Here is a 26,679-nt window from a genome sequence, read left to right on the forward strand (position 1 = left end):
AAGGCCAGAAATGGCAAAATTTGCACTCAAATTAGAAAGAAAATTCAAAATGGCTGACTTCCTGTGGGGTTTAGAGCTTTGCTCCAAGAGACTTTTTTGTAGGTCTTGGGGTGATACATGATCCTACCGCATTTCGTATCTGTGCGATTAACGTAGCGGTGGGGGGGGGGGGCTGCTCTATTGAATTTTTGTAGGTGGCGCTATAGAGCCATTTTAACACCCCAAGTTCTGAAGCCTATATCACATGAAAATATTCGCCACTTTTGACACGTGTGCAAGGTTTCATGACTTTTTGAGCTCGTTTAGGCTGTCAAAAATGGGATTCATTTAGCGATATTTTGCGAGGCCGCGACGGACACGCCCTTTAACGAAAAGTCAAGGTCGTTGCTATTTATCATCACACAAGGTCTTGAGATTAGACTGATGAAATATGATGTTGATATAATCAAATCTCCAAGAGCAGTAAGTCACAGCAGAAAAGGTGGTATTTCCTGCTGCCTCTAGGTGGCGCTATGACTGATACTGAATTATGCCATGTTGATGTGTTCAGGCCGGGACCCTTATGAAACGTGTGAAGTTGGGGGCAGATCGGACTATGTATGTCTGAATTACAACAGCTTCCTGTTTCATGGTGAAACATCACACTTTGCCAGGCCGCCACGGACACGCCCTTCAACAAAAAGTCAAGATCTTCGCAATTTATCATCGCAAAGGGCTTAACATCAGTCAGACCGAATATGATGATGATTTGATTAAATCTCTAAGAGCAGTAAATCACAGCGTAAAACATGGTATTTCCTCCTACCTCTAGGTGGCGCTATGAGTGAAGTTGAATATTGGCATTGAAATGTGTTCAGGCCAAGACTCTTATCAAACATGTGAAGCGTGGGGCAGATTGGACATTGTATGCCTGAGTTAGAGCCACTTCCTGTTTCATGGCGAAAATGCAGAAATTTGTCAGGCCGCCACGGACACACCCTCCAACGAAAAGTCAAGATCTCCGCAATTTAACATCGCAAAGGCCTTTACAAGAGATTGACCAAATATGACGATGATCGGATTAAATCTGTAGTAGGAGTTCGTTAAAGTATGAAGCCTGGAAATGACCAAATTTGCACAAAAATCAAGGCAAAAAATCAAAATGGCGGACTTCCTGTTGGGTTTAGAGCTTCGCTCCAAGAAACTTTTTTGTAGGTCTTGGGGTGATAGATGATCCTACCAAATTTCGTATCTGTACGTTTTTCGTAGCGGGGGGGCTGTTCTCTTGAAATTTTGCAGGTGGCGCTATCGAGCCATTTTTACACGCCCACTTCTGGCGCCTATACCACATGTAAATTTTCGCCACTTCTGACATGTGTGCAAAATTTCATGAGTTTTCGAGCATGTTTCGCCCCTCAAAAATGCGATTCACTTTGGAGAAGAAGAAGAATAAATAATTAAAACTGCAAGCAGTGATGGAAGGGCCCTCGCACGCATGTGCACCGCCACTCTATGGCCTTAGTAAAGCAATGAACCAGGGGGATTGAAATTTCAGTGGGTAAATATAGGCGGATATTCAAAGGAACTTTGAAGTGCCACACCTCCTTTGTGCAGCAGGTGGCGCTATGATTGTAATTGATTGTTGTAACATTGATGTGTTCAGGCCAGGACCCTTGTCAAACGTATCATGTCTGTGACAGGTCGGACATTGCATGCCTGAGTTACAACAGCTTTCCCATGGCGAAACATCACTCTTTGCGAGGCCGCCACGGACACGCCCTTCAACGAAAAGTCAAGATCTTCGCAATTTATCATCGCAAAGGGCTTAAGATCAGTCTCACCTGATATGATAATGATTTGATTAAATCTCTGAGAACAGTGAATCACAGCGTAAAACAAGGCATTTCCTGCTACCTCTAGGTGGCGCTAGGACTGAAGCTGAATATTAGCATTGAAATGTGTTCAGGCCAAGACTCTTATCAAACATGTGAAGTGTGGGGCAGATTGGACATTGTATGCCTTAGTTATAACAACTTCCGGTTTCATGGCGAAAACGCTGAACTTTGTCAGGCCGCCACGGACACACCTTCCAACGAAAAGTCAAAAGCTCCGCAATTTAACATCGCAAAGGCGTTTAGATGAGATTGACCAAATATGATGACGATCTGACAAAATCTCTAGGAGGAGTTCGTTAAAGTACGAAGCCTGGAAATGACAAAATTTGCACAGAAATCACAGCAAAAATTCAAAATGGCTGACTTCCTGTGAGGTTTAGAGCTTCGCTCCAAGAGACTTTTTTGTAGGTCTTTGGGTGATATATGACCCTACCAAATTTCGTATCTGTAGGATTTTCGTAGCGGCGGGGCTGTTCTCTTGAAATTTTGCAGGTGGCGCTATCGAGCCATTTCTGCACGCCCACTTCTGGCGCCTATGCCACATGTAAATTTTTGCCACTTCTGACGTGTGTGCAACGTTTTATGACTTTTTGAGCTTGTTTAGCCTGTCAAAATGCGATTCAATTAGCGATACTTTGCCAGGCCGCCACGGACACGCCCTTTAATGAAAAGTCAAGGTCGTTGCTTTTTATCATCACACAAGGTCTTGAGATTACACTGGTGAAATATGATGTTGATATGGTTAAATACCTAGGAGCAGTAAGTCACAGCGTCAAACATGGTATTTCCTGCTGCCTCTAGGTGGCGCTATGAGTGTTACTGAATTATGCCATGTTGATGTGTTCAGGCCTGGACCCTTATCAAACGTGTGAAGTCAGGGGCAGATCGGACAATGTATGCCTGAATTACATCAGCTTCCTGTTTCATGGCGAAACATTACACTTTGCCAGGCCGCCACGGACACGCCCTCCAATGAAAAGTCAAAAGCTCCGCAATTTAGCATCGCAAAGGCCTTTAGATGATACTGACCAAATATGATGATGATCGGATTAAATCTCTAGGAGGAGTTCGTTAAAGTACGACGCTTGGAAATATCAAAAAATGACAGAGAAAATTCAAAATGGCTGACTTCCTGTGGGGTTTAGAGCTTAGCTCCAAGAGACTTTTTTGTAGGTCTTGGAGTAATAGATGACCCTACCAAATTTCGTGTCTGTACGTTTTTCGTAGTAGGGGGGCTGTTCTCTTGAAATTTTGCAGGTGGCGCTATTGAGCCATTTCTACACGCCCACTTCTGACGCCTATACTACATGTAAATTTTCGCCACTTCTGACGCGTGTGCAAATTTTCATGAGTTTTCGGGTATGTTTAGGCCCTCAAAAATGCGATCCATTTCGGAGAAGAAGAAGAAGAAGAAGAAGAAGAAGAAGAATAATAATAATAAACGGAGCAAAAACAATAGGGTCCTCACACCCTGGTGTGCTCGGGCCCTAATAAAAAACTGCAAGCAGTGATGGAAGGGCCCTCGCACGCATGTGCACCGCCACTCTATGGCCTTAGTAAAGCAATGAACCAGGGGGATTGAAATTTCAGTGGGTAAATATAGGCGGATATTCAAAGGAACTTTGAAGTGCCACACCTCCTTTGTGCAGCAGGTGGCGCTATGATTGTAATTGATTGTTGTAACATTGATGTGTTGAGGCCAGGACCCTTGTCAAACGTATGATGTCTGTGACAGGTCGGACATTGCATGCCTGAGTTACAACAGCTTTCTCATGGCGAAACATCACTCTTTGCGAGGCCGCCACGGACACGCCCTTCAACGAAAAGTCAAGATCTTCGCAATTTATTATCGCAAAGGGCTTAAGATCAGTCTCACCTGATATGATAATGATTTGATTAAATCTCTGAGAACAGTGAATCACAGCGTAAAACAAGGCATTTCCTGCTACCTCTAGGTGGCGCTAGGACTGAAGCTGAATACTGGCATTGAAATGTGTTCAGGCCAAGACTCTTATCAAACATGTGAAGTGTGGGGAAGATTGGACATTGTATGCCTTAGTTATAACAACTTCCTGTTTCATGGCGAAAACGCTGAACTTTGTCAGGCCGCCACGGACACACCTTCCAACGAAAAGTCAAAAGCTCCGCAATTTAACATCGCAAAGGCCTTTAGATGAGATTGACCAAATATGATGACGATCTGACAAAATCTCTAGGAGGAGTTCGTTAAAGTACGAAGCCTGGAAATGACAAAATTTGCACAGAAATCACAGCAAAAATTCAAAATGGCTGACTTCCTGTGAGGTTTAGAGCTTCGCTCCAAGAGACTTTTTTGTAGGTCTTGGGGTGATATATGACCCTACCAAATTTCGTTTCTGTAGGATTTTCGTAGCGGCGGGGCTGTTCTCTTGAAATATTGCAGGTGGCGCTATCGAGCCATTTCTGCACGCCCACTTCTGGCGCCTATGCCACATGTAAATTTTTGCCACTTCTGACGTGTGTGCAACGTTTTATGACTTTTTGAGCTTGTTTAGCCTGTCAAAATGCGATTCATTTAGCGATACTTTGCCAGGCCACCACGGACACGCCCTTTAATGAAAAGTCAAGGTCGTTGCTTTTTATCATCACACAAGGTCTTGAGATTACACTGGTGAAATATGATGTTGATATGGTTAAATACCTAAGAGCAGTAAGTCACAGCGTCAAACATGGTATTTCCTGCTGCCTCTAGGTGGCGCTATGAGTGTTACTGAATTATGCCATGTTGATGTGTTCAGGCCTGGACCCTTATCAAACGTGTGAAGTCAGGGGCGGATCGGACAATGTATGCCTGAATTACATCAGCTTCCTGTTTCATGGCGACACATTACACTTTGCCAGGCCGCCACGGACACGCCCTCCAATGAAAAGTCAAAAGCTCCGCAATTTAGCATCGCAAAGGCCTTTAGATGATACTGACCAAATATGATGATGATCGGATTAAATCTCTAGGAGGAGTTCGTTAAAGTACGACGCTTGGAAATGTCAAAAAATGACAGAGAAAATTCAAAATGGCTGACTTCCTGTGGGGTTTACAGCTTAGCTCCAAGAGACTTTTTTGTAGGTCTTGGAGTAATAGATGATCCTACCAAATTTCGTATCTGTAAGTTTTTCGTAGTGGGGGGGCTGTTCTCTTGAAATTTTGTAGGTGGCGCTATCGAGCCATTTTTACACGCCCACTTCTGACGCCTATACTACATGTAAATTTTCGCCACTTCTGACGCGTGTGCAAATTTTCATGAGTTTTCGGGTATGTTTAGGCCCTCAAAAATGCGATCCATTTCGGAGAAGAAGAAGAAGAATAATAATAATAAACGGAGCAAAAACAATAGGGTCCTCACACCCTGGTGTGCTCGGGCCCTAATTAAAACTGCAAGCAGTGATGGAAGGGCCCTCGCACGCATGTGCACCACCACTCTATGGCCTTAGTAAAGCAATGAACCAGGGGGGTTGAAATTTCAGTGGGTAAATATAGGCGGATATTTAAAGGAACTTTGAAGTTCCACACCTCCTTTGTGCAGCAGGTGGCGCTATGATTGTATTTGATTGTTGTAACATTGATGTGTTGAGGCCAGGACCCTTGTCAAACGTATGATGTCTGTGACAGGTCGGACATTGCATGTCTGAGTTACAACAGCTTTCTCATGGCGAAAAATCACTCTTTGCGAGGCCGCCACGGACACGCCCTTCAACGAAAAGTCAAGATCTTCGCAATTTATCATCGCAAAGGGCTTAAGATCAGTCTCACTTGATATGATAATGATTTGATTAAATCTCTGAGAACAGTGAATCACAGCGTAAAACAAGGCATTTACTGCTACCTCTAGGTGGCGCTAGGACTGAAGCTGAATATTGGCATTGAAATGTGTTCAGGCCAAGACTCTTATCAAAAATGTGAAGTGTGGGGCAGATTGGACATTGTATGCCTTAGTTATAACAACTTCCTGTTTCATGGCGAAAACGCTGAACTTTGTCAGGCCGCCACGGACACACCTTCCAACGAAAAGTCAAAAGCTCCGCAATTTAACATCGCAAAGGCCTTTAGATGAGATTGACCAAATATGATGACGATCTGACAAAATCTCTAGGAGGAGTTCGTTAAAGTACGAAGCCTGGAAATGACCAAATTTGCACAGAAATCACAGCAAAAATTCAAAATGGCCGACTTCCTGTGAGGTTTAGAGCTTCGCTCCAAGAGACTTTTTTGTAGGTCTTGGGGTGACATATGACCCTACCAAATTTCGTATCTGTAGGATTTTCGTAGCGGCGGGGCTGTTCTCTTGAAATTTTGCAGGTGGCGCTATCGAGCCATTTCTGCATGCCCACTTCTGGCGCCTATGCCACATGTAAACTTTGCCACTTCTGACGTGTGTGCAACGTTTTATGACTTTTTGAGCTTGTTTAGCCTGTCAAAATGCGATTCATTTAGCGATACTTTGCCAGGCCGCCACGGACACGCCCTTTAATGAAAAGTCAAGGTCGTTGCTTTTTATCATCACACAAAGTCTTGAGATTACACTGGTGAAATATGATGTTGATATGGTTAAATACCTAAGAGCAGTAAGTCACAGCATCAAACATGGTATTTCCTGCTGCCTCTAGGTGGCGCTATGAGTGTTACTGAATTATGCCATGTTGATGTGTTCAGGCCTGGACCCTTATCAAACGTGTGAAGTCAGGGGCGGATCGGACAATGTATGCCTGAATTACATCAGCTTCCTGTTTCATGGCGAAACATTACACTTTGCCAGGCCGCCACGGACACTCCCTCCAATGAAAAGTCAAAAGCTCCGCAATTTAGCATCGCAAAGGCCTTTAGATGATACTGACCAAATATGATGATGATCGGATTAAATCTCTAGGAGGAGTTCGTTAAAGTACGACGCTTGGAAATGTCAAAAAATGACAGAGAAAATTCAAAATGGCTGACTTCCTGTGGGGTTTAGAGCTTAGCTCCAAGAGACTTTTTTGTAGGTCTTGGAGTAATAGATGACCCTACCAAATTTCGTGTCTGTACGTTTTTCGTAGTAGGGGGGCTGTTCTCTTGAAATTTTGCAGGTGGCGCTATTGAGCCATTTCTACACGCCCACTTCTGACGCCTATACTACATGTAAATTTTCGCCACTTCTGACGCGTGTGCAAATTTTCATGAGTTTTCGGGTATGTTTAGGCCCTCAAAAATGCGATCCATTTCGGAGAAGAAGAAGAAGAAGAAGAAGAAGAAGAAGAAGAAGAATAATAATAATAAACGGAGCAAAAACAATAGGGTCCTCACACCCTGGTGTGCTCGGGCCCTAATTAAAACTGCAAGCAGTGATGGAAGGGCCCTCGCACGCATGTGCACCGCCACTCTATGGCCTTAGTAAAGCAATGAACCAGGGGGATTGAAATTTCAGTGGGTAAATATAGGCGGGTATTCAAAGGAACTTTGATGTGCCACACCTCCTTTGTGCAGCAGGTGGCGCTATAATGTAATTGATTGTTGTAACATTGATGTGTTGAGGCCAGGACCCTTGTCAAACGTATGATGTCTGTGACAGGTCGGACATTGCATGCCTGAGTTACAACAGCTTTCTCATGGCGAAACATCACTCTTTGCGAGGCCGCCACGGACACGCCCTTCAACGAAAAGTCAAGATCTTCGCAATTTATCATCGCAAAGGGCTTAAGATCAGTCTCACCTGATATGATAATGATTTGATTAAATCTCTGAGAACAGTGAATCACAGCGTAAAACAAGGCATTTCCTGCTACCTCTAGGTGGCGCTAGGACTGAAGCTGAATATTGGCATTGAAATGTGTTTAGGCCAAGACCCTTATCAAACATGTGAAGTGTGGGGCAGATTGGACATTGTATGCCTTAGTTATAACAACTTCCTGCTTCATGGCGAAAACGCTGAACTTTGTCAGGCCGCCACGGACACACCTTCCAACGAAAAGTCAAAAGCTCCGCAATTTAACATCGCAAAGGCCTTTAGATGAGATTGACCAAATATGATGACAATCTAACAAAATCTCTAGGAGGAGTTCGTTAAAGTACGAAGCCTGGAAATGACAAAATTTGCACAGAAATCACAGCAAAAATTCAAAATGGCTGACTTCCTGTGAGGTTTAGAGCTTCGCTCCAAGAGACTTTTTTGTAGGTCTTGGGGTGATATATGACCCTACCAAATTTCGTATCTGTAGGATTTTCGTAGCGGCGGGGCTGTTCTCTTGAAATTTTGCAGGTGGCGCTATCGAGCCATTTCTGCACGCCCACTTCTGGCGCCTATGCCACATGTAAATTTTTGCCACTTCTAACGTGTGTGCAACGTTTTATGACTTTTTGAGCTTGTTTAGCCTGTCAAAATGCGATTCATTTAGCGATACTTTGCCAGGCCGCCACGGACACGCCCTTTAATGAAAAGTCAAGGTCGTTGCTTTTTATCATCACACAAGGTCTTGAGATTACACTGGTGAAATATGATGTTGATATGGTTAAATACCTAAGAGCAGTAAGTCACAGCATCAAACATGGTATTTCCTGCTGCCTCTAGGTGGCGCTATGAGTGTTACTGAATTATGCCATGTTGATGTGTTCAGGCCTGGACCCTTATCAAATGTGTGAAGTCAGGGGCGGATCGGACAATGTATGCCTGAATTACATCAGCTTCCTGTTTCATGGCGAAACATTACACTTTGCCAGGCCGCCACGGACACGCCCTCCAATGAAAAGTCAAAAGCTCCGCAATTTAGCATCGCAAAGGCCTTTAGATAATACTGACCAAATATGATGATGATCGGATTAAATCTCTAGGAGGAGTTCGTTAAAGTACGACGCTTGGAAATGTCAAAAAATGACAGAGAAAATTCAAAATGGCTGACTTCCTGTGGGGTTTAGAGCTTAGCTCCAAGAGACTTTTTTGTAGGTCTTGGAGTAGTAGATGATCCTACCAAATTTCGTATCTGTAAGTTTTTCGTAGTGGGGGGGCTGTTCTCTTGAAATTTTGCAGGTGGCGCTATCGAGCCATTTTTACACGCCCACTTCTGACGCCTATACTACATGTAAATTTTCGCCACTTCTGACGCGTGTGCAAATTTTCATGAGTTTTCGGGTATGTTTAGGCCCTCAAAAATGCGATCCATTTCGGAGAAGAAGAAGAAGAAGAAGAAGAATAATAATAATAAACGGAGCAAAAACAATAGGGTCCTCACACCCTGGTGTGCTCGGGCCCTAATAAACGGAGCAAAAACAATAGGGTCCTCACACCCTGGTGTGCTCGGGCCCTAAATATAGCTGCAAGCAGCAATGGCGGGCCCTCGCACGTTTTTTTACCGCTACACGATGCATCCGAGAAAACGATGCACGGCGGGCAAGGGCATCAAGTGGGTAAACATCAGTGGGCTATTTAATGTTGTTACTGAGCCATTTGGGGACTGTAGGTAAAAGAAAAACCCCACATTTTAGACAAACGGGGGCGCTAGTGAGCCACTAAAGAGACACGCCTTTGTCTGACCTATTTGTCCACTCTGAACAGCCGACAACTCTGATGTTTGTGCCGACTTTTAGGTTAATCTAAGCACGCCAAGAGGCCTAAATATGCCTGAAATAAATGTAACGTTTGGGGGGTTGCCATGGGAACAGCGTTCGAGATATCAAAAATCCCTTCGCAATTTATCATCTACTATGTCTCGGCATCATGTTGACCGCTTTTGGTGTCAATCTCATTAATATTCTAGAAGGAGTATTTAAAAGAATATCGACGTCAACTGAAAGGCTTAAATAAGCCTTTAAAATGAAAGTAAAGTTTGGCGCGTTGCCATGGGAACAGCGTTCGAGATATCAAAAATCCCTTCGCAATTTATCATCTACAATGTCTCAGCATTATGTTGACCACTTCTGGAGTCAATCACATTATTTCCCTAGAAGGAGTATTTAAAAGAACATCCTATGCAACTGTCAGGCTTAATTAAACCTTTAAAATGAAAGTAAAATTTGACGCATTGTCATGGGAACAGCGTTCGAGATATCAAAAATCCCTTCGCAATTTATCATCTACAATGTCTCGGCATCATGTTGACCACTTCTGGTGTCAATCTCATGAATATTCTAGAAGGAGTATTTAAAAGAACATTGGCGTCAACTGAAAGGCTTAAATATGCCTTTAAAATGAAAGTAAAGTTTGACGCGTTGCCATGGGAACAGCGTTCGAGATATCAAAAATCCATTCGCAATTTATCATCTACAATGTCTTGGCATCATGTTGACCACTTCTGGTGTCAATCTCATGAAAATCCTAGAAGGAGTATTTAAAAGTTTCCTGCATGCAACAGAAAGGCTTAAATATGCCTTTAAAATGAAAGTAAAGTTTGACGCGTTGCCATGGGAACAGCGTTCGAGATATCAAAAATCCATTCGCAATTTATCATCTACAATGTCTTGGCATCATGTTGACCACTTCTGGTGTCTATCTCATGAAAATCCTAGAAGGAGTATTTAAAAGAACATTGCATGGAACTGTCAAAAAAATCCAGCTCTGTGACTGACACACTTCCTGGCGCCTGGTGGTGGCGCTATACCCGGGAGTCACAATAGGCACATCGATGCGATCGGAATCTTCAGACGAACAAACTACCCGCATGGCATCACAATAAGATATTTTTTGCCTTAGATATTAGACACTTCCTGTTTCTCTGATTTCGCCATGAATTTGTCGCCTCGCCATGGCAGAACCGTTCGAGATATCAAAAATCCCTTCGCAATTTAGCAAGTACAATGTCTCGGCATCATGATCACCACGTTTGGTGTCATTTGCATGTATCCCCTAGGAGGAGTATTTAAAAGTTCACCGCATGCATTTTTGAAACAATACAAAATAGCCGACTTCCTGTTGGGCGGAGCTTAAATGTTAGAGGGCGAAAGTTGTTCGGGTCGATGAGATCTATAAGCGTACAAAGTCCCGTACATGTGCGTACATTTTTGCCCGATCTGTGCATCAATGTTTTTTTTTGCATTACAGGGGGCGCTACAGAGCCCCTGTGCCACGCCCGTGTTCCAGCCTTTGGATTTCTGCGATGACGGACGACTCTGACGTCTGTGCCAAATTTCAAGAGTTTTCGAGTATGTTAAGGCCCCCAAAAAGTCCAAAAGTGTTAAAAAAAAAAAAAAATATATAGCTGCAAGCAGCAATGGCGGGCCCTCGCACGTTTTTTTACCGCTACACGATGCGTCCGAGAAAACGATGCCCGGTGGGCAAGGGCATCAAGTGGGTAAACATCAGTGGGCTATTTAATGTTGTTACTGAGCCATTTGGGGACTGTAGGTAAAAGAAAAACCCCACATTTTAGACAAATGGGGGCGCTAGTGAGCCACTAAAGAGACACGCCTTTGCCTGACCTATTTGTCCACTCTGAACAGCCGACAACTCTGATGTGTGTGCCAACGTTTAGGTTAATCTAAGCACGCCAAGAGTCCTAAATATGCCTGAAATAAAAGTAAAGTTTGTGGCGTTGCCATGGGAACAGCGTTCAAGATATCAAAAATCCGTTCACAATTTATCATCTACAATGTCTCGGCATCATGTTGACCACTTTTGGTGTCAATTGCATGATTATTCTAGAAGGAGTATTTAAAAGAAAATCGGCGTGAATTTAAAGGCTTAAATAAGCCTTTAAAATGAAAGTAAAGTTTGACGCGTTGCCATGGGAACAGCGTTTGAGATATCAAAAATCCCTTCACAATTTATCATCTACAATGTCTCGGCATCATGTTGACCACTTCTGGTGTCAATCTCATGAATATTCTAGAAGGAGTATTTAAAAGAACATCGGCGTGAATTTAAAGGCTTAAATAAGCCTTTAAAATGAAAGTAAAGTTTGACGCGTTGCCATGTGAACAGCGTTTGAGATATCAAAAATCCCTTCACAATTTATCATCTACAATGTCTCAGCATTATGTTGACCACTTCTGGAGTCAATCACATTATTTCCCCAGGAGGAGTATTTAAAAGTTTACCACATGCAGCTGTAAGGTTTAAATATGCCTTAAAAATGAAAGTAAAGTTTGACAGGTTGCCATGGGAACAGCGTTCGAGATATCAAAAATCCCTTCGCAATTTATCATCTACAATGTCTTGGCATCATGTTGACCACTTTTGGTGTCAATCGCATAAACATTGTAGGAGGAGTATTTAAAAGAACATCGCATGGAACTGTCAAAAAAATCCACCTTTGTGACTGACACACTTCCTAGCGCCTGGTGGTGGCGCTATACCCGGGAGTCACAATAGGCACATCGATGCGATCGGAATCTTCAGACGAACAAACACACCGCGTGTCATCACAATAAGACATTTTTTGCCTTTGATATTAGACACTTCCTGTTTCTCTGATGTCGCCATAAATTTGTCGCCTCGCCATGGCAACACCGTTCGAGATATCAAAAATCCCTTCGCAATTTAGCAAGTCCAATGTCTCGACATCATGTTCACCACGTTTGGTGTCAATCGCATGCATCCTCTAGGAGGAGTATTTAAAAGTTCAACGCTTGCATTTTTTAAACCATCCAAAATAGCCGACTTCCTGTTGGGCGGAGCTTAAATGTTAGAGGGCGAAAGTTGTTCGGGTCGATGAGATCTATATGCGTACCAACTCTCGTACATGTGCGTACATGTTTGCCCGATCTGCGCAACAATGTTTGTTTTTGCATTACAGGGGGCGCTACAGAGCCCCCGTGCCACGCCCGTGTTCCAGCCTTTGCCAGGTCGCAATGACGGACGACTTTGACGTGTGTGCCAAATTGCAAGAGTTTTCGAGTATGTTTAGGCACCCAAAAGGGCCAAAAGTGTTAAAAAAAATAAAAAAAAAAATAAAAAAAAAAAATAATAAATATAGCTGCAAGCAGCGATGGCGGGCCCTCGCACGTTTGTTTACCGCTACCCGGTGCCTCCGAGAAAACGATGCACGGTGGGCATGTGCATCAAGTGGGTATATATCAGTGTACTATTTCATGTTGCTACTGACCCATTTAGGTACAGTAGGTTAAAGAAACCCCATATTTTAGACAAACGGGGGCGCTAGTCAGTCACTAAATAGACACGCCTTTATCTGACGTTTTTGTCAACACTTAACAGCCGACAAATCAGATGTGTGTGCCAAATTAAACTTAATCTACGCTGCCAAGAGCCTGAAATATGCCTGAAATAAAAGTAAGTTTGACGCGTTGCCATGGGAACAGCGTTCGATATGTCAAAAATTCCTTTGCGATTTAACATCTTCAATGTCTCAGCATCATGTTGACCACTTCTGGTGTCAATCGCATGAATCCCATACGAGGAGTATTCAAAAGTTCACAGCATGTAACTGTCAGCCTTAAATATGCTGGAAAATGAAAGCAAAGTTTGACGCGTTGCCATGGGAACAACGTTTGAGATATCAAAAATCCCTTCGCAATTTATCATCTACAATGTCTCAGCATCATGTTGACAACTTCTGGAGTCAATTGCATGAAAATCCTAGGAGTATTTAAAAGAGCATCGCATGGAACTGTAAGGCTTAAATATGCCTTTAAAATGAAAGTAAAGTTTGACGCGTTGCCATGGGAACAGCGTTCGAGATATCAAAAATCCCTTCGCAATTTATCATCTACAATGTCTTGGCATCATGTTGACCACTTCTGGTGTCAATCTCATGAAAATCCTAGAAGGAGTATTTAAAAGTTTCCTGCATGCAACAGAAAGGCTTAAATATGCCTTTAAAATGAAAGTAAAGTTTGACGCGTTGCCATGGGAACAGCGTTTGAGATATCAAAAATCCCTTCGCAATTTATCATCTACAATGTCTCGGCATCATGTTGACCACTTCTGGTGTCAATCTCATGAAAATCCTAGAAGGAGTATTTAAAAGAACATTGCATGGAACTGTCAAAAAAATCCAGCTTTGTGACTGACACACTTCCTGGCGCCTGGTGGTGGCGCTATACCTGGGAGTCACAATAGGCACATCGATGCGATCGGAATCTTCAGACGAACAAACACCCCGCGTGTCATCACAATAAGACATTTTTTGCCCTAGATATTAGACACTTCCTGTTTCTCTGATTTCGCCACAAATTTGTCGCCTCGCCATGGCAGAACCGTTCGAGATATCAAAAATCCCTTCGCAATTTAGCAAGTCCAATGTCTCGACATCATGTTCACCACGTTTGGTGTCAATCGCATGAATCCCCTGGGAGGAGTATATAAAAGTTCAACGCATGCATTTTTTAAACAATCCAAAATAGCCGACTTCCTGTTGGGCGGAGCTTAAATGTTAGAGGGCGAAAGTTGTTCCGGTCGATGAGATCTATAAGCGTACCAAGTCTCGTACATGTGCGTACATTTTTGCCCGATCTGTGCATCAATGTTTTTTTTTGCATTACAGGGGGCGCTACAGAGCCCCTGTGCCACGCCCGTGTTCCAGCCTTTGGATTTCTGCGATGACGGACGACTCTGACGTCTGTGCCAATTTTCAAGAGTTTTCGAGTATGTTAAGGCCCCCAAAAAGTCCAAAAGTGTTAAAAAAAATAAAAAAAAAAAAAAAAAAAATAATAATAATAAAAATAATAAATCCGAGCAAAAACAATAGGGCTTCGCACCTACGGTGCAGGCCATTCTGGCCTGCTCCTCGGTGCTCGAGCCCTAATAATAATCCGAGCAAAAACAATAGGGCTTCGCACCATTCGGTGCAGGCCATTCTGGCCTGCTCCTCGGTGCTCGGGCCCTAATAATAACTCCTTGAAGAACAATAGGGTCCTCACACCCCGGTGTGCTCGGGCCCTAATTACCTCATCCTTTCACCCAAGCCCAAATATTGATTCTGACAAAGTCTTTACTGTTTTTATTTGTTTGTTTTGCTTATGTTTTGGAAGTACTGTTTAATAAGGTTTAAACAAAATATATCTCCTAGTCAATGATCTAGTCAAGATAGACAGATGGCACATTATCGGTCCACAAGCAGACATTTTGATACAAATCAAACACAAGGTGAACCAAGCACCCTTTACTATAAAGTGTTTTACTGTGAGATTTTCTGTCTGAAATTTGTGAAGCGGTAGAGATTTTGGACTTTCATCTCTATCCAGGTTAAGCGCCCACATCGTGTTGCTGTGCATGTGGCCATGAAGACATAACGTTTGTTCATGTATTTAAGCACCACAGTTTTAAATCAAGTGATTTTAAACCATTTAAACACAAACAACAAAGCTTAATGGCAAATCACTGTAGAAAACAAATTCATTACAAGGGGTTCACATACTTTTTCATGCCACATTATTATTTATTATCCTTATTTCATCACTGACTGTGTTTTTTTTTTGTCTTTTTTTAATGCTTGTATAAGTTTTTTGTGAGAATTATGACAATTCTATGGCATTAAAGATTTTTAATAACATAAAACCTTATTAAAAGAAAACTCTACCGTGATACATCATAAAATAAAATTAATCCTATTGTGATATAAGATTTTGGTCATCATCCACCATTATTGTGTTGTATTACTGATTTGAAACCTCTTATTTTTCAGCATTAACTGCGTACACATACCTCACTATCTTCGATCTCTTTAGGTGAGTACCAGTTATTATATACTGTGTATTATATTTAGAGTTTTATTTTATTTTTGACATGCAAACACTGTCTAACTAAAGTCACGTTTGTTGTGAAAGACATCAGTCTGTCGTGTTTAAACACACAGAGAGATTTGGACTGTTTACTGTGCCATTAAAATGGGAATTATGGAGTGTAGAGGGGTGGGGATTGAGAGTTTGTTTTCCACTGGGACTGACTCCCTGTCAGTACTGTAGCTGAAGCGAACGCTCGGCCAGACCTCAGTACCGGCTCATGTTTCCACCAGAAAGAGAGCTGAATGCACTGTCTCACCAATAAACAGAATCACTCAGGGTTATATTATTATCTTTCTGAGTGTTTTATTGTATTACTTTGCATTATGTCATGTTGTAACGTGTTATATTAATTCACAGCCTATGAGTTATAATGGAGCGAGTAATTTAGGTCCTAGGAAATAGGGGGGAGCGGGGCACAAACTAATGCAGGGTTAATTGTAACACATTTACTTTACATATTTATGCAGGGCTGAGCAATCTGTGTTTTTGGTCTTTTTCTCTTAAAGCCTGATTTATAGTTGTGTGTAAGTTCTACGCCATAGCTACGGCGTAGGCTATCCGTAGCCTGTGCGTAGCTCTGCGTAGCCTGACGCGCACAATTTTTAACAGCGTGTCAGTTCTACGCGGACGCTGTGATTGGTCCACCAGAACCCCGTTATTTACCAAAGATGAGCCAAGTTGAGGAGTGATTTAACTCAAACTGCAACAAAAGTCGCTGTTTATTTACTTCCGTCATTGCTGCTCTTCTCAAATCATACACAACAAGTTGCTGTTTCTTCTTCGTTTGTGGGTTAACTTGCCAAGCTTCTTCTTCTTTGACGGTCGCGCTGCTGCTGTGTCGGTTTTCATTTATACTTTTGCATCGTCGTCCGTGTCGACGTGCAAACGCACGCGCAGACCACTGGAAGGCAGTATCCACACGTGTAACCACAGTAGCAGTGCAACTTTTTGATAGATAGATAGAAAAGATATAAATATCAAAAAGTGTATATATATATATATATATATATATATATATATATATATATATATATATATATATATATATATATATATATATATATATATATATACACACACACATGTAAATATTTCTTAAATACATACACATGCATGTATACTTATATATACATAATTATTATATACAGTTCACACACACATATGATGTAAACAAAAACATTTATTGTGCAAACGATGAGTTGCGATTAGTTGTTATGCAGCCCTAATCACATCTGACTTTTATTAGCACATTTTGGTCCATTTCTTAGACATGGCCATGTGAAAGCCAACCGAACCAAACAGAAAATACACCATCTATTAAAGGGATAGTTTGGCCAAAAATGATATTAAACCCATGATTTACTCACCCCCAAGCTGTCCGAGTTGCAAATGTCCATCGTTTTTCAGACAAACACATTTTCGGATATTTTATAAAATGTTTTAGATCTTTCAGTTGATTAAATGTTACGGGGTCCACCCATAGTCCACGACCTTTAAGTCCAAAAAAAGTGCGTCCATCCTTCACAAAATAAATCCAAACGGCTCCAGGATGATAAACAAAGGTCTTCTGAGGGTAATCCACGCGGTGTTGTTGTAGAAATATCCATATTTAAAACTTTATTAAAGAAAATAAATACCTTCCGGTAGCGCCGCCATCTTAGACTCCTCTGTATTCAGGAGAGAGTCTTAGCGTAGTGTACGCACTTTTCTTAGTGACGTATTACAAATTCTGGGGGCGGGGGCACAGAGCAGCAGCAGAGTAGCCTCCGTAGGCTGCGTAAGCTCTCATCCTGAATGCGGACGCGACTAAGATGGCGGCGCTACGGGAATGTAGTTATTTTCATTAATAAAGTTTTAAATATGGATATTTCTACAACAACACGGCGTGGATTACCCTCAGAAGATCTTTGTTTATCATCCTGGAGCCGTTTGGATTTATTTTGTGAAGGATGGACGCACTTTTTTTGTACTTGAAGGTCGTGGACCCCGTAACATTACATTTAATCAACTGAAAGATCTAAAACATTTTCTAAAATATCCGAAAATGTGTTTGTCTGAAAAACGATGGACATATGCAACTCGGACAGCTTGGGGGTGAGGAAATCATGGGTTTAATATCATTTTTGGCCGAACTATCCCTTTAACTCTAACTTACTTTACCTTCACTCAGGTTCATATAAGCAAACACTAGTGTTCAGTGATGTTTAAAATCTACTATATATTTTCTTTCTTGATTTCTGTCTTTCTTTATAATATGTTTAATCACAGTAATAGTAAATCATTTACTCTCTTGTCTACAGTCTAATCACCTGTTTGCTAAGTTTTTGGGTGACCACAAAGAAGCCCAGTCAGATCTACACATTCGGGTAAGGATCATTTTATACACTTCTTTGTTAGTGTGTTGACATTAAGCAGGTTCTTAGATTTTATTTTAGTGTAAGGATACACAGGTTAAAGTAACATCAATAACATCATTCATTTCAAATCAGAACAATGGTGTTTGTTGAAGTATCTGTGTGAATTAGCTTTTGAAATCACATCTGATGCCTGTATTCTTGTAAACTCTATAAAATGAGTTGATCCAGTTGTGATGATTTCTAATGTTGACTCTTTACCTTTTTATGTCCTTTCTGTACACAAAATCAACAGTGTTTGTTGTGTGTGTCATTTTCAGATAAAATTATATCAGGATGAGCAGCTATCTTTATTGATATTGACTTGTTTGTTTTGAATATTTCTTCTTTATACTACTGACTTTAACACAAAAGTTCAGCACCAATGAAGTTGTATGATAGCACTTTGTTCACACACATTGATGTAGTGTTTGTGTGTTTGTGGTCTTAGATTCGAAAGGTTTGAAGTGTTGGCGGTGTTTGCCTCTACTGTGCTCGTTCAGCTGGGTGCTCTCTTCATCCTGAAAGAAAGGTGAATTCTGGGTACCTGAAGAAAATCTGTATTTCCCTGCTTTGGGAATGTTAAACAGTGCTTGTCACATCACTGTGGGCACTATTAGCAATATAAAAAATATGTGAAAGAACCTTTATTTGGTATATAAATAGACAGTCAAAAAAATGGAAATGATCTAAGACTTCAAATTCTGCTTTGTCTGTTAAACTGCGCCTTAAGCAGTGATATGTTTACAAACCACCCAGCTGTAATGTGATTCCACTAACTCACATTCACTTTACAGTGGAGGCTTATGAATATATAAAATACATGATATTACTGTAAAATATTGTCAAATCAATTGACCAAAATGCATCTTAAAACCAGGTGTAAACAGTTATATCATACACATTTGTGTTATTTTGTTCAGTAGTTGTTTTTGTATTTTGTCTTTCTGGCTGTGCGGTGACTAAACACAATGTTGTTGTTTTTTCAGTGTTCAGCGATTTGTGGAGCAGCCAGAGGTTCACACGTGGGTACAACACAAACACACATTTGTCATTTTTTGTCATATAGACTTTATTATGACGCACACATTGTCACGGTTAAGCGCCTGGCCCAAAGTTAATTTCCGATCTGTGCTTGTTTATCAGTCTAGCTAGTGACTAAACTGACCTCTGGAACAAATATAAACCTCTTGTGGAAAATAAAATGTTTTGGTGTGCTAAACACAAGGGGAGTCACTGCTGTGCAAATGAGGTTAGGCAATATGGCAGCCAGGCAAGAATTCAAGGACCTGTAGTTAACATTATTTACATTCATTTTACACAGTAAAGTTAGCTTAGGGTAATAGTTAATACACTTAGCTATGATCTGAACTAAGGTCATATATTTTGCTTGTTATCAGAAATAATTTGCTCTAGAAGGATATTGTTATTGATTCTATGCGGAAATCTACCAGATGTTAAGTTTGGGCCAAGAAAGCCGCTTGTTAATGTTGTTGCTGTCTATATTACATTATATTAGTGTTTCCCAAACCTTTTTCCTGGAGGCAAACCAACACTACACATTTTTTATCATCCCTTTAGTAAAGACTCCAAGATGAGAAATAATGTAAGAATCTGTAGTGTTGATGTGCCTCTCCAGGAACAAGGTTATAAAACATTAGATGACATGATACAGTTTGGCTGTTGGTATTTCAGATGGGTTTTTGGGTTAGCTATTTGAGAAGCAATTGTTGTTGTTTTGTTTCTCTAGTGGTCGTCTGCTGGTGGGAACATTGGTGGCTCTGTTTTTTAATCTCTTAACTTTACTGTCCGTCAAGAACAAGCCTTTTGTCTTTGTGTCTGAAGGTAAGATCTTCTTTGTTAACCTTAGCAGGTTTATCCTTAATACACATCTGTGTAGTACATGTGGCTTTATTTGATCTGTGTTGAGTGATTCAATGTTAAAGAGATGGAACACAAGCTTCAGCATCAAATGTTTTGTCTTCAAGGAGATGGTTGTATTGTACATCATTCAGATTAATATAAAACACTGATAAAGAGAACTGAAAAAATGATCTCAGATTTAACATATTGTACATGTATTGAATTTCATATCATTTGACCTGTTTATTTTACCTGTGTAGAGCCCTTTTCACACAGAGATTACGGGTATTACACAAAAGGGCGTCCGGGATCATTTGTTTTTTGTTTTATTCACACTGCCAATGATTTTCCAGAATCTGTGCATGCATTGACACACATACCATAAACACAATTCCTGCACTTTGTAGGTTTTTTCCACAGCGTCGGAATTTGCTACTTATCTGTGGAGAAACCACCAACGTGCATTTCAGTTTATGATAAGATCATAAGGAGTGTGTGATGCGCTGTTCTGTCATGCTGGTGAATCTCAGCTTCAGCGCTGATAGTGACGAGCTCCCCGATCGTTTATCTTTATGTCATGCGAATTTTAGCTTGAGTTGAATATTTTCAACTTGCACGAAGACACATTTGAGGCGAATACCGTGTGTTTTCGTGGAAATAGTGGGGCCCAATTCGCTTCATTTGCATCGCCCCACGTCTATTCGCGTCTTTGCATTTACGTTGTTTGTAATCCACTCGTGCAAATCGTTAAATTTGCTTTTGATGTGTAGGCCCCATTAGAAGCTGTGCAAGCTGTTTTCAGTTAAAACACCTCAAATATACATTTTAGTCTTGGACTAGACTTATACCCAATCTCAATATCACATGATTTGATCTGTTTTAAAAAAAAAACATCTATTGTGCAGGGCTCCAGACTGCCCCCAAATGGTGGCATTTTGCCCCTAAAATTTGAGAGTTGAATTTTACATCCAGTCGCACAAGTGCAACAAGAAAATTTGACCTTTTTTTCCAAAAGTGCACAACAAAATGTGACACTGAATTTGAAACAGCACATTGTACTTTCTGCATCTATCATTAAAGTATTTATTAGTAATACAGTGGAAATTAGTTGAAATGTGAATATTTGGTTAACATGTTGATTTACGGTGTGTGCCCCTACATTTTCTGGTTGTGCCCCTAAAATTTTCAGTTGGGGGCCACTGTGCTCCTAGTGAAAAAAGTTAGTCTGGAGCCCTGATTGTGTTAAAAGTTAAATCCAGAAATGCATGACAGAAGTACAACTGTTTGTCTGTGTAATAGTTTATGATTTGTGTCTGTGTGTCTTTAGCTGCGAGCACCAGCTGGCTTCAGGAACATGTGGCTGATCTGAGCCGAAGGTACCGGGTGTCTTTTATCAAACACGGACATTCATTTTTTTTAATGGTCGCACAAGTGTCAGTGTATAAACGTGTGTTTGTGTTTTTGTGTAGTCTATGTGGACTCATTCCAGCGCTGAGCAGCATTTTATTGCCCAGAATGAATCCCTTTGTGCTGATAAACCTCGCTGGAGCATTTGCTCTGGGCATCACGTATGTGCTCATTGAAATCAAGTAAGTAGATTTGTCTTATATATATGATGTGATTTATGATTTGAGTGGTATATCTTGTGGCCCATCCACACAGAACTAACTTTTGTCTTCTAATGCACAGTTTTTTTTAGTTTATGTAAACATGCAGTAGTCCAGTGGTCTTCAATATTTTTTTTCATAAGAGCCACACGAAGTCAATAGAAGAGACAAATTCCCGGTTTTATTTATGAGCCACAAATTAAATATTGGCGAGCCACAGGAAGATCAGGAGTGGTCAATAAGCAAAACTGCACTAGACTGACATGGGATTTTTTCTTATCAACATCTTCACGAGCACCACATTTTTACCACGTCGAGCTATGTCATAATATCATGGGGTGTTAATGTTCATTGTTCACATTAAAAATGTCTTAGTATTGTATTTCACACTCGCCTTTGGTGTGAGAGACCCGGGTTCGAATCCACCATTGTGTCCCTGAGCAAGACACTTAACCCCTAGTTGCTCCAGAGGCGTGCGACCTCTGACATATATAGCTATTGTAAGTCGCTTAGGATAAAAGCGTCAGCTGAATGAATAAGTAAAAAAAGTAATAAGTATTTAAGATGATAGTTTTTTGTAATGATGCATTGAATTTACAGTTGTTGTGTTGATGTTGTGTAGTAACTATAATGCGATGGATACGGCCTCTGCCGTGGCAATCGCTCTCATGACCTTCGGCACCATGTATCCCATGAGCGTGTACAGTGGGAAGGTTCTGCTTCAGGTGTGTTTCATCACATACATTCATCATCACTGCCTGTGATAACTAACCAGAAGAGATTACCTTTAGTGTTCTGGCTAAAGAGTAACTGCAAATGATATCATTACATTGCTGTCTTTTCTACAGACCACACCCTCTCATGTGATTGGCCAGCTGGATAAACTGCTCAGAGAGGTGAGCCAATCTACCTTTATTACAGTCGGTCTGATTTATTATTGATTAGTCATTTATTGTACCTGGTCACTCTAATGTACAGTCATTTTATTACTCTCAGCCGATCTTTTGATGGAGTGAATATTGATTTTTCAGGTCTCCACACTGGATGGAGTTCTTGAAGTCAGAAACGAGCATTTCTGGACCATTGGCTTTGGCTCTTTGGTGTGTAGATGTTTTTCGAATCATTGATAAGAATCTGTAAGCCAGGACTTTCCCACCTTAAAGGATTAGTCCATTATCTTAAAAAATCCAGATAATTTACTCACCACCATGTCATCCAAAATGTTGATGTCTTTCTTTGTTCAGTCGAGAAGAAATTATGTTTTTTGAGGAAAACATTCCAGGATTTTTCTCATTTTAATGGACTTTAATGGACCCCAACACTTAACTCAACACTTTTTTCAACAGAGTTTCAAAGGACTCTAAATGATCTCAAACGAGGCATAAGGGTCTTATCTAGCGAAACGATTGTCATTTTTGACACGAAAAATAAAAAATATGCACTTTTAAACCACAGCTCGTCTTTCTCTGGTCCTGTGACGTGACAGCGCAACCTCACATAATTGTGTAGTGACATGGAAAGGTCACATGTTACATATATAAAACGCACATTTGCAGACCATTTTAAACAATAAACTGACACAAAGACATTAATTAGTATCATTTCACATACAACAACGTCTGAACGGTCCTCTTTCTCCACACTTGTAAACACTGGGGTGTAGTTTCGCATATATCATCCGTGACCTCTTGACGTGATGACGTATTGCGTGAGGTCGCACTGGTGCATCACAGGACCGGAGATAGACGAGAAGTTGTAGTTTAAAAGTGTATATTTTTTATTTTTCGTGTCGAAAATGACAATCGTTTCACTAGATAAGACCCTTATGCCTCGTTTGGGATCGTTTAGAGTCCTTTGAAACTCCGTTAAAAAAAACTGTTAAGTGTTGAGTTAAGTATTAAATGTTGGGCTCTATTAAAGTCCATTAAAATGAGAAAAATCCTGAAATGTTTCCTCAAAAAAAAAAAACATAATTTATTCACGACTGAACAAAGAAAGACATCAACATTTTGGATGACATGGTGGTGAGTAAATTATCTGGATTTTTTTTTTTTTTTTTTAAGAAAATTGACTAATCCTTTAACAGTCTTTCTGTCTGTCTGTGCCTGTCTAAATGTATTATCAGGCTCTTATGTTTAGTTTCATTAATTTCACTTTAATGCCAATGAAAAGTTTATCAGTCAGTAATTAAAATTCTTCTGTGGACAAGACATAGTAAACATTTGCCAGATCACTAAAATTGCAACTAGAAACATTACAAATAATGAAAGTCAGAAGGTACAAATGAAGAAACTGAAGCACACATTAGGGGGCTTTGTAATGCATGAGACTGACACATTCACATTGTCTAAGTACTCACAAAAGACCCAATCTTATCTCTCTCCAGTCACTTTTCACAGTTTTTTTTATCTACACAGTATAAGAGGCTTATGTTATTAAATGTATAGTAGAATATATAGTATTAATTACACAGAATTGAATGGGTGATCTTTGTTTAACTCAGTGCCATCTACATTTATTTCTGTGTATGTTTACAGGCGGGCTCCGTCCACGTTCGCATTCGCAGGGACGCTGATGAGCAGATGGTTTTGGCCCACGTGACCAACCGCTTGAACACATTGGTGGCCACACTTACTGTTCAGATATTTAAAGACGACTGGAGCCGGCCCTCCCTGACCGGTGCTCTCCCGACCGGTTCCCTCAATCTGTCAGAGTACGTCAGTTCTGCTGCATTTCCTTCTGCGATGTTTAAACAGCATGAAGAGTCGAACCCCATCACCTCTACACCTGCGAAACCCAGCAGTCCACCGCCCGAATTCTCCTTTAACACCCCGGGTAAACACGTCCAGCCTGTCGTGTTTCCGATGGCCCATCAGCAGCGGCCCTATAACGTTCAGATGGCCTACGGGACGTCGGCTTACACGAGTGTGTTGAGGCAAGGCTTTCCGAATGCTGCCGGTGGTGTGCCTGGAATGAGACTGGGCTTTGGGATGGGGACACAAATGCCATCAGTTCAAGGCTATAGGACTCTGAATACAGTCCCACACAGACCATCACCAACAGACCAACAGAGACTATGAGCAGATCACATTACAATATCATACTGCTAAACCCTGAGCTTATTTATTTCAGCGGGACCATAGAGAGCGTTTTTTCTTTAACAAATGTTTTTACTTTATTCTGTAAGGCTGTTTTATGTTTTTGATTAGTTTTTCTTTTCATGTATGTTTCATAGAGATCTTTTAATACTTATGAGTTTATGAAACTGATAGTTACACAACAAACATCTGTCATTCCCTGCACAAAACATTTGACCAATAGCTATTAAAACGTGTGGACAAAAACATTTCATTAAATCATTTTCACAGATAATGTAGAGCAGCGTTTTGTTGTGTTTTCCACTATTGGTGACTTCTATCGGATGGAAACACTTCATTGCTACATATGAATAACATATGCCCTTGACTTTTTTTTACTCTGTATCGCTTTTGAAGTCATAAAAACTCTCCAGTATTTTCTGCTCTTCAAGTCATTTTTACCTTGATGTTGATGCGAGCGTTTTAAGTCATTAGCAAGTTATCCAGTCTGCAGTGCTGGGTAGATTGCTTGAGAGTTGTAATCAGTTACTGATTATAAACTACATGGCAAAGTTTTGTCGGTATCCTAAACTCTTTATACATTTTCTGTAATGTAATCCCACTACTTTTTGACATTTTGATTACTTTTAGCGACTTGACTTGATGTCCTTTGAGTAGGACAATATTATACTATTTTGAGCAAGAAACTATATTTAATACTTAAATAAACATGACATATTAGTATTTGTATGTGTATTTGACATTACATAAACGCTTTTATTTTATTGGTGAAAGCCCATAAACAGCGTAACCAAAAACTGATTTCGTGTTACATATTAACTTTTACTTGCTTTTTCGCAGTTTTGTTAATGTGGACATTTCCACATTAACAACTTGCGCCACAAAATAAAAGTCTGCGCTTGACTCAGGCTGTTGACAGAGAAACTGTGGAAATTAAAGCTCATGCATCAATTTACTGGTGCTGCAGAAATGTTAAGAAATACAACAATATAGCTTAAGACCGATTTTACGTCAGCGTTTTAAACGACTATATATGTAGGCCTACTATAAGCGGTGACGTCTTTTAATTGGGAAAAAAAATATGAAAACTAAGCCAAACTGAATATTTTATAAGTAAGTAATAATTGACGACGGACCATTGAATTATAAGACAATAATGCACATCCAAAGTGCAATGCGGCACGACGCAATTTAAAGGACCGGAGTCAATTATTCCTCTTATAACACGGTTACCACAAACATTGTCTTGTGCCTACTTTTAAGACATTTGAGAAGTTAGGTGTGCGGTTATCAGAAATTAATGCATACCCACTGAACATTTCTCAGCCAATCAGAATACAGCATTCAACAGACCCGTGGTATAAAAGAAATTAAACATGGAACTACATTAAACAAAATCAAGAACAAAAAGCAAGAAAGACGTGAAGCTTTTTGTTACTTTAAATTTTTGTAACTTGCCACTGGCATGACCCTTTTTTAATTAACTTTTTTATGTATGTTTATTTGTTTTCCACTTGTTGCGAGTTGTATATTTATGTATAAACATTTGTATAATTCTTGCATTTGTGTAATAATATAATATATATATACTGCATCTGAGAAATCCTGTGTAAACGCTATGTAAAAAAGTTTTCTGCATAGCCAGTTTATTGATTTGCATATAAATGATGAAAACAGGTTTCTAAAATAACAGATTTTTGATAGTTATCCTCTTATTTTGTCCATGTAAACGGACATTTAAATATTTTGACATTTCTAATATTTAAAAAGACTGCAGTCTTTGCTCTTAAGAACACATTTTTTAAAGCATAGTGACAATGCATCATGTTTTGCAACCATCTATTGACATCAACTAGTACAGACTATAATGGCTGTACAGATTTGTTTTTAAAACAAATCCTGTGCTAATTTTACAATCTTGCGCTGTCATGGGAAACAGTTATGATATTCAAAAACGCTTTAAGGTTTACATGTCATCCTGGGCTTTGCATCCGTGGCCAAATTAAGTTTCACACAAAAGAGGCTTTTAGAGACATGTTGCTGTTTTTGCAACAATTTTTACACTTCAAATATAGTCATCAAATATAGTGAAGGTTCTTGAAGGAAATCCACATTTAAACGGTTTAGGATTAAATATCAGTACAAAAAGTCGAATAAGTCTTTAAC

The 26,679-nt window shown here is 40.3% G+C and overlaps 1 protein-coding gene across 1 annotated transcript in view; it reads left to right on the top strand.

Annotated features, from left to right (window-relative positions):
- slc30a6 (solute carrier family 30 member 6) overlaps window positions 1-24,928 on the top strand; it is a 46,771-nt gene extending 21,843 nt beyond the window's left edge. The window contains exons 5-15 of the mRNA XM_065249953.2: window positions 15,453-15,495; window positions 17,853-17,918; window positions 18,397-18,477; window positions 18,935-18,970; window positions 19,696-19,790; window positions 21,136-21,184; window positions 21,278-21,397; window positions 22,038-22,140; window positions 22,264-22,311; window positions 22,447-22,515; window positions 23,953-24,928. Coding sequence (XP_065106025.1) covers window positions 15,453-15,495; window positions 17,853-17,918; window positions 18,397-18,477; window positions 18,935-18,970; window positions 19,696-19,790; window positions 21,136-21,184; window positions 21,278-21,397; window positions 22,038-22,140; window positions 22,264-22,311; window positions 22,447-22,515; window positions 23,953-24,495 — 1,253 coding nt within the window. The 3' untranslated portion in view covers window positions 24,496-24,928. The remainder of the gene's footprint in view (window positions 1-15,452; window positions 15,496-17,852; window positions 17,919-18,396; window positions 18,478-18,934; window positions 18,971-19,695; window positions 19,791-21,135; window positions 21,185-21,277; window positions 21,398-22,037; window positions 22,141-22,263; window positions 22,312-22,446; window positions 22,516-23,952) is intronic.
- The last annotated feature ends 1,751 nt before the right edge of the window (window positions 24,929-26,679 follow it).

The sequence above is a fragment of the Paramisgurnus dabryanus genome, chromosome 20 (genome assembly GCF_030506205.2).
Source record: "Paramisgurnus dabryanus chromosome 20, PD_genome_1.1, whole genome shotgun sequence".
Lineage (NCBI taxonomy): Eukaryota > Metazoa > Chordata > Actinopteri > Cypriniformes > Cobitidae > Paramisgurnus > Paramisgurnus dabryanus.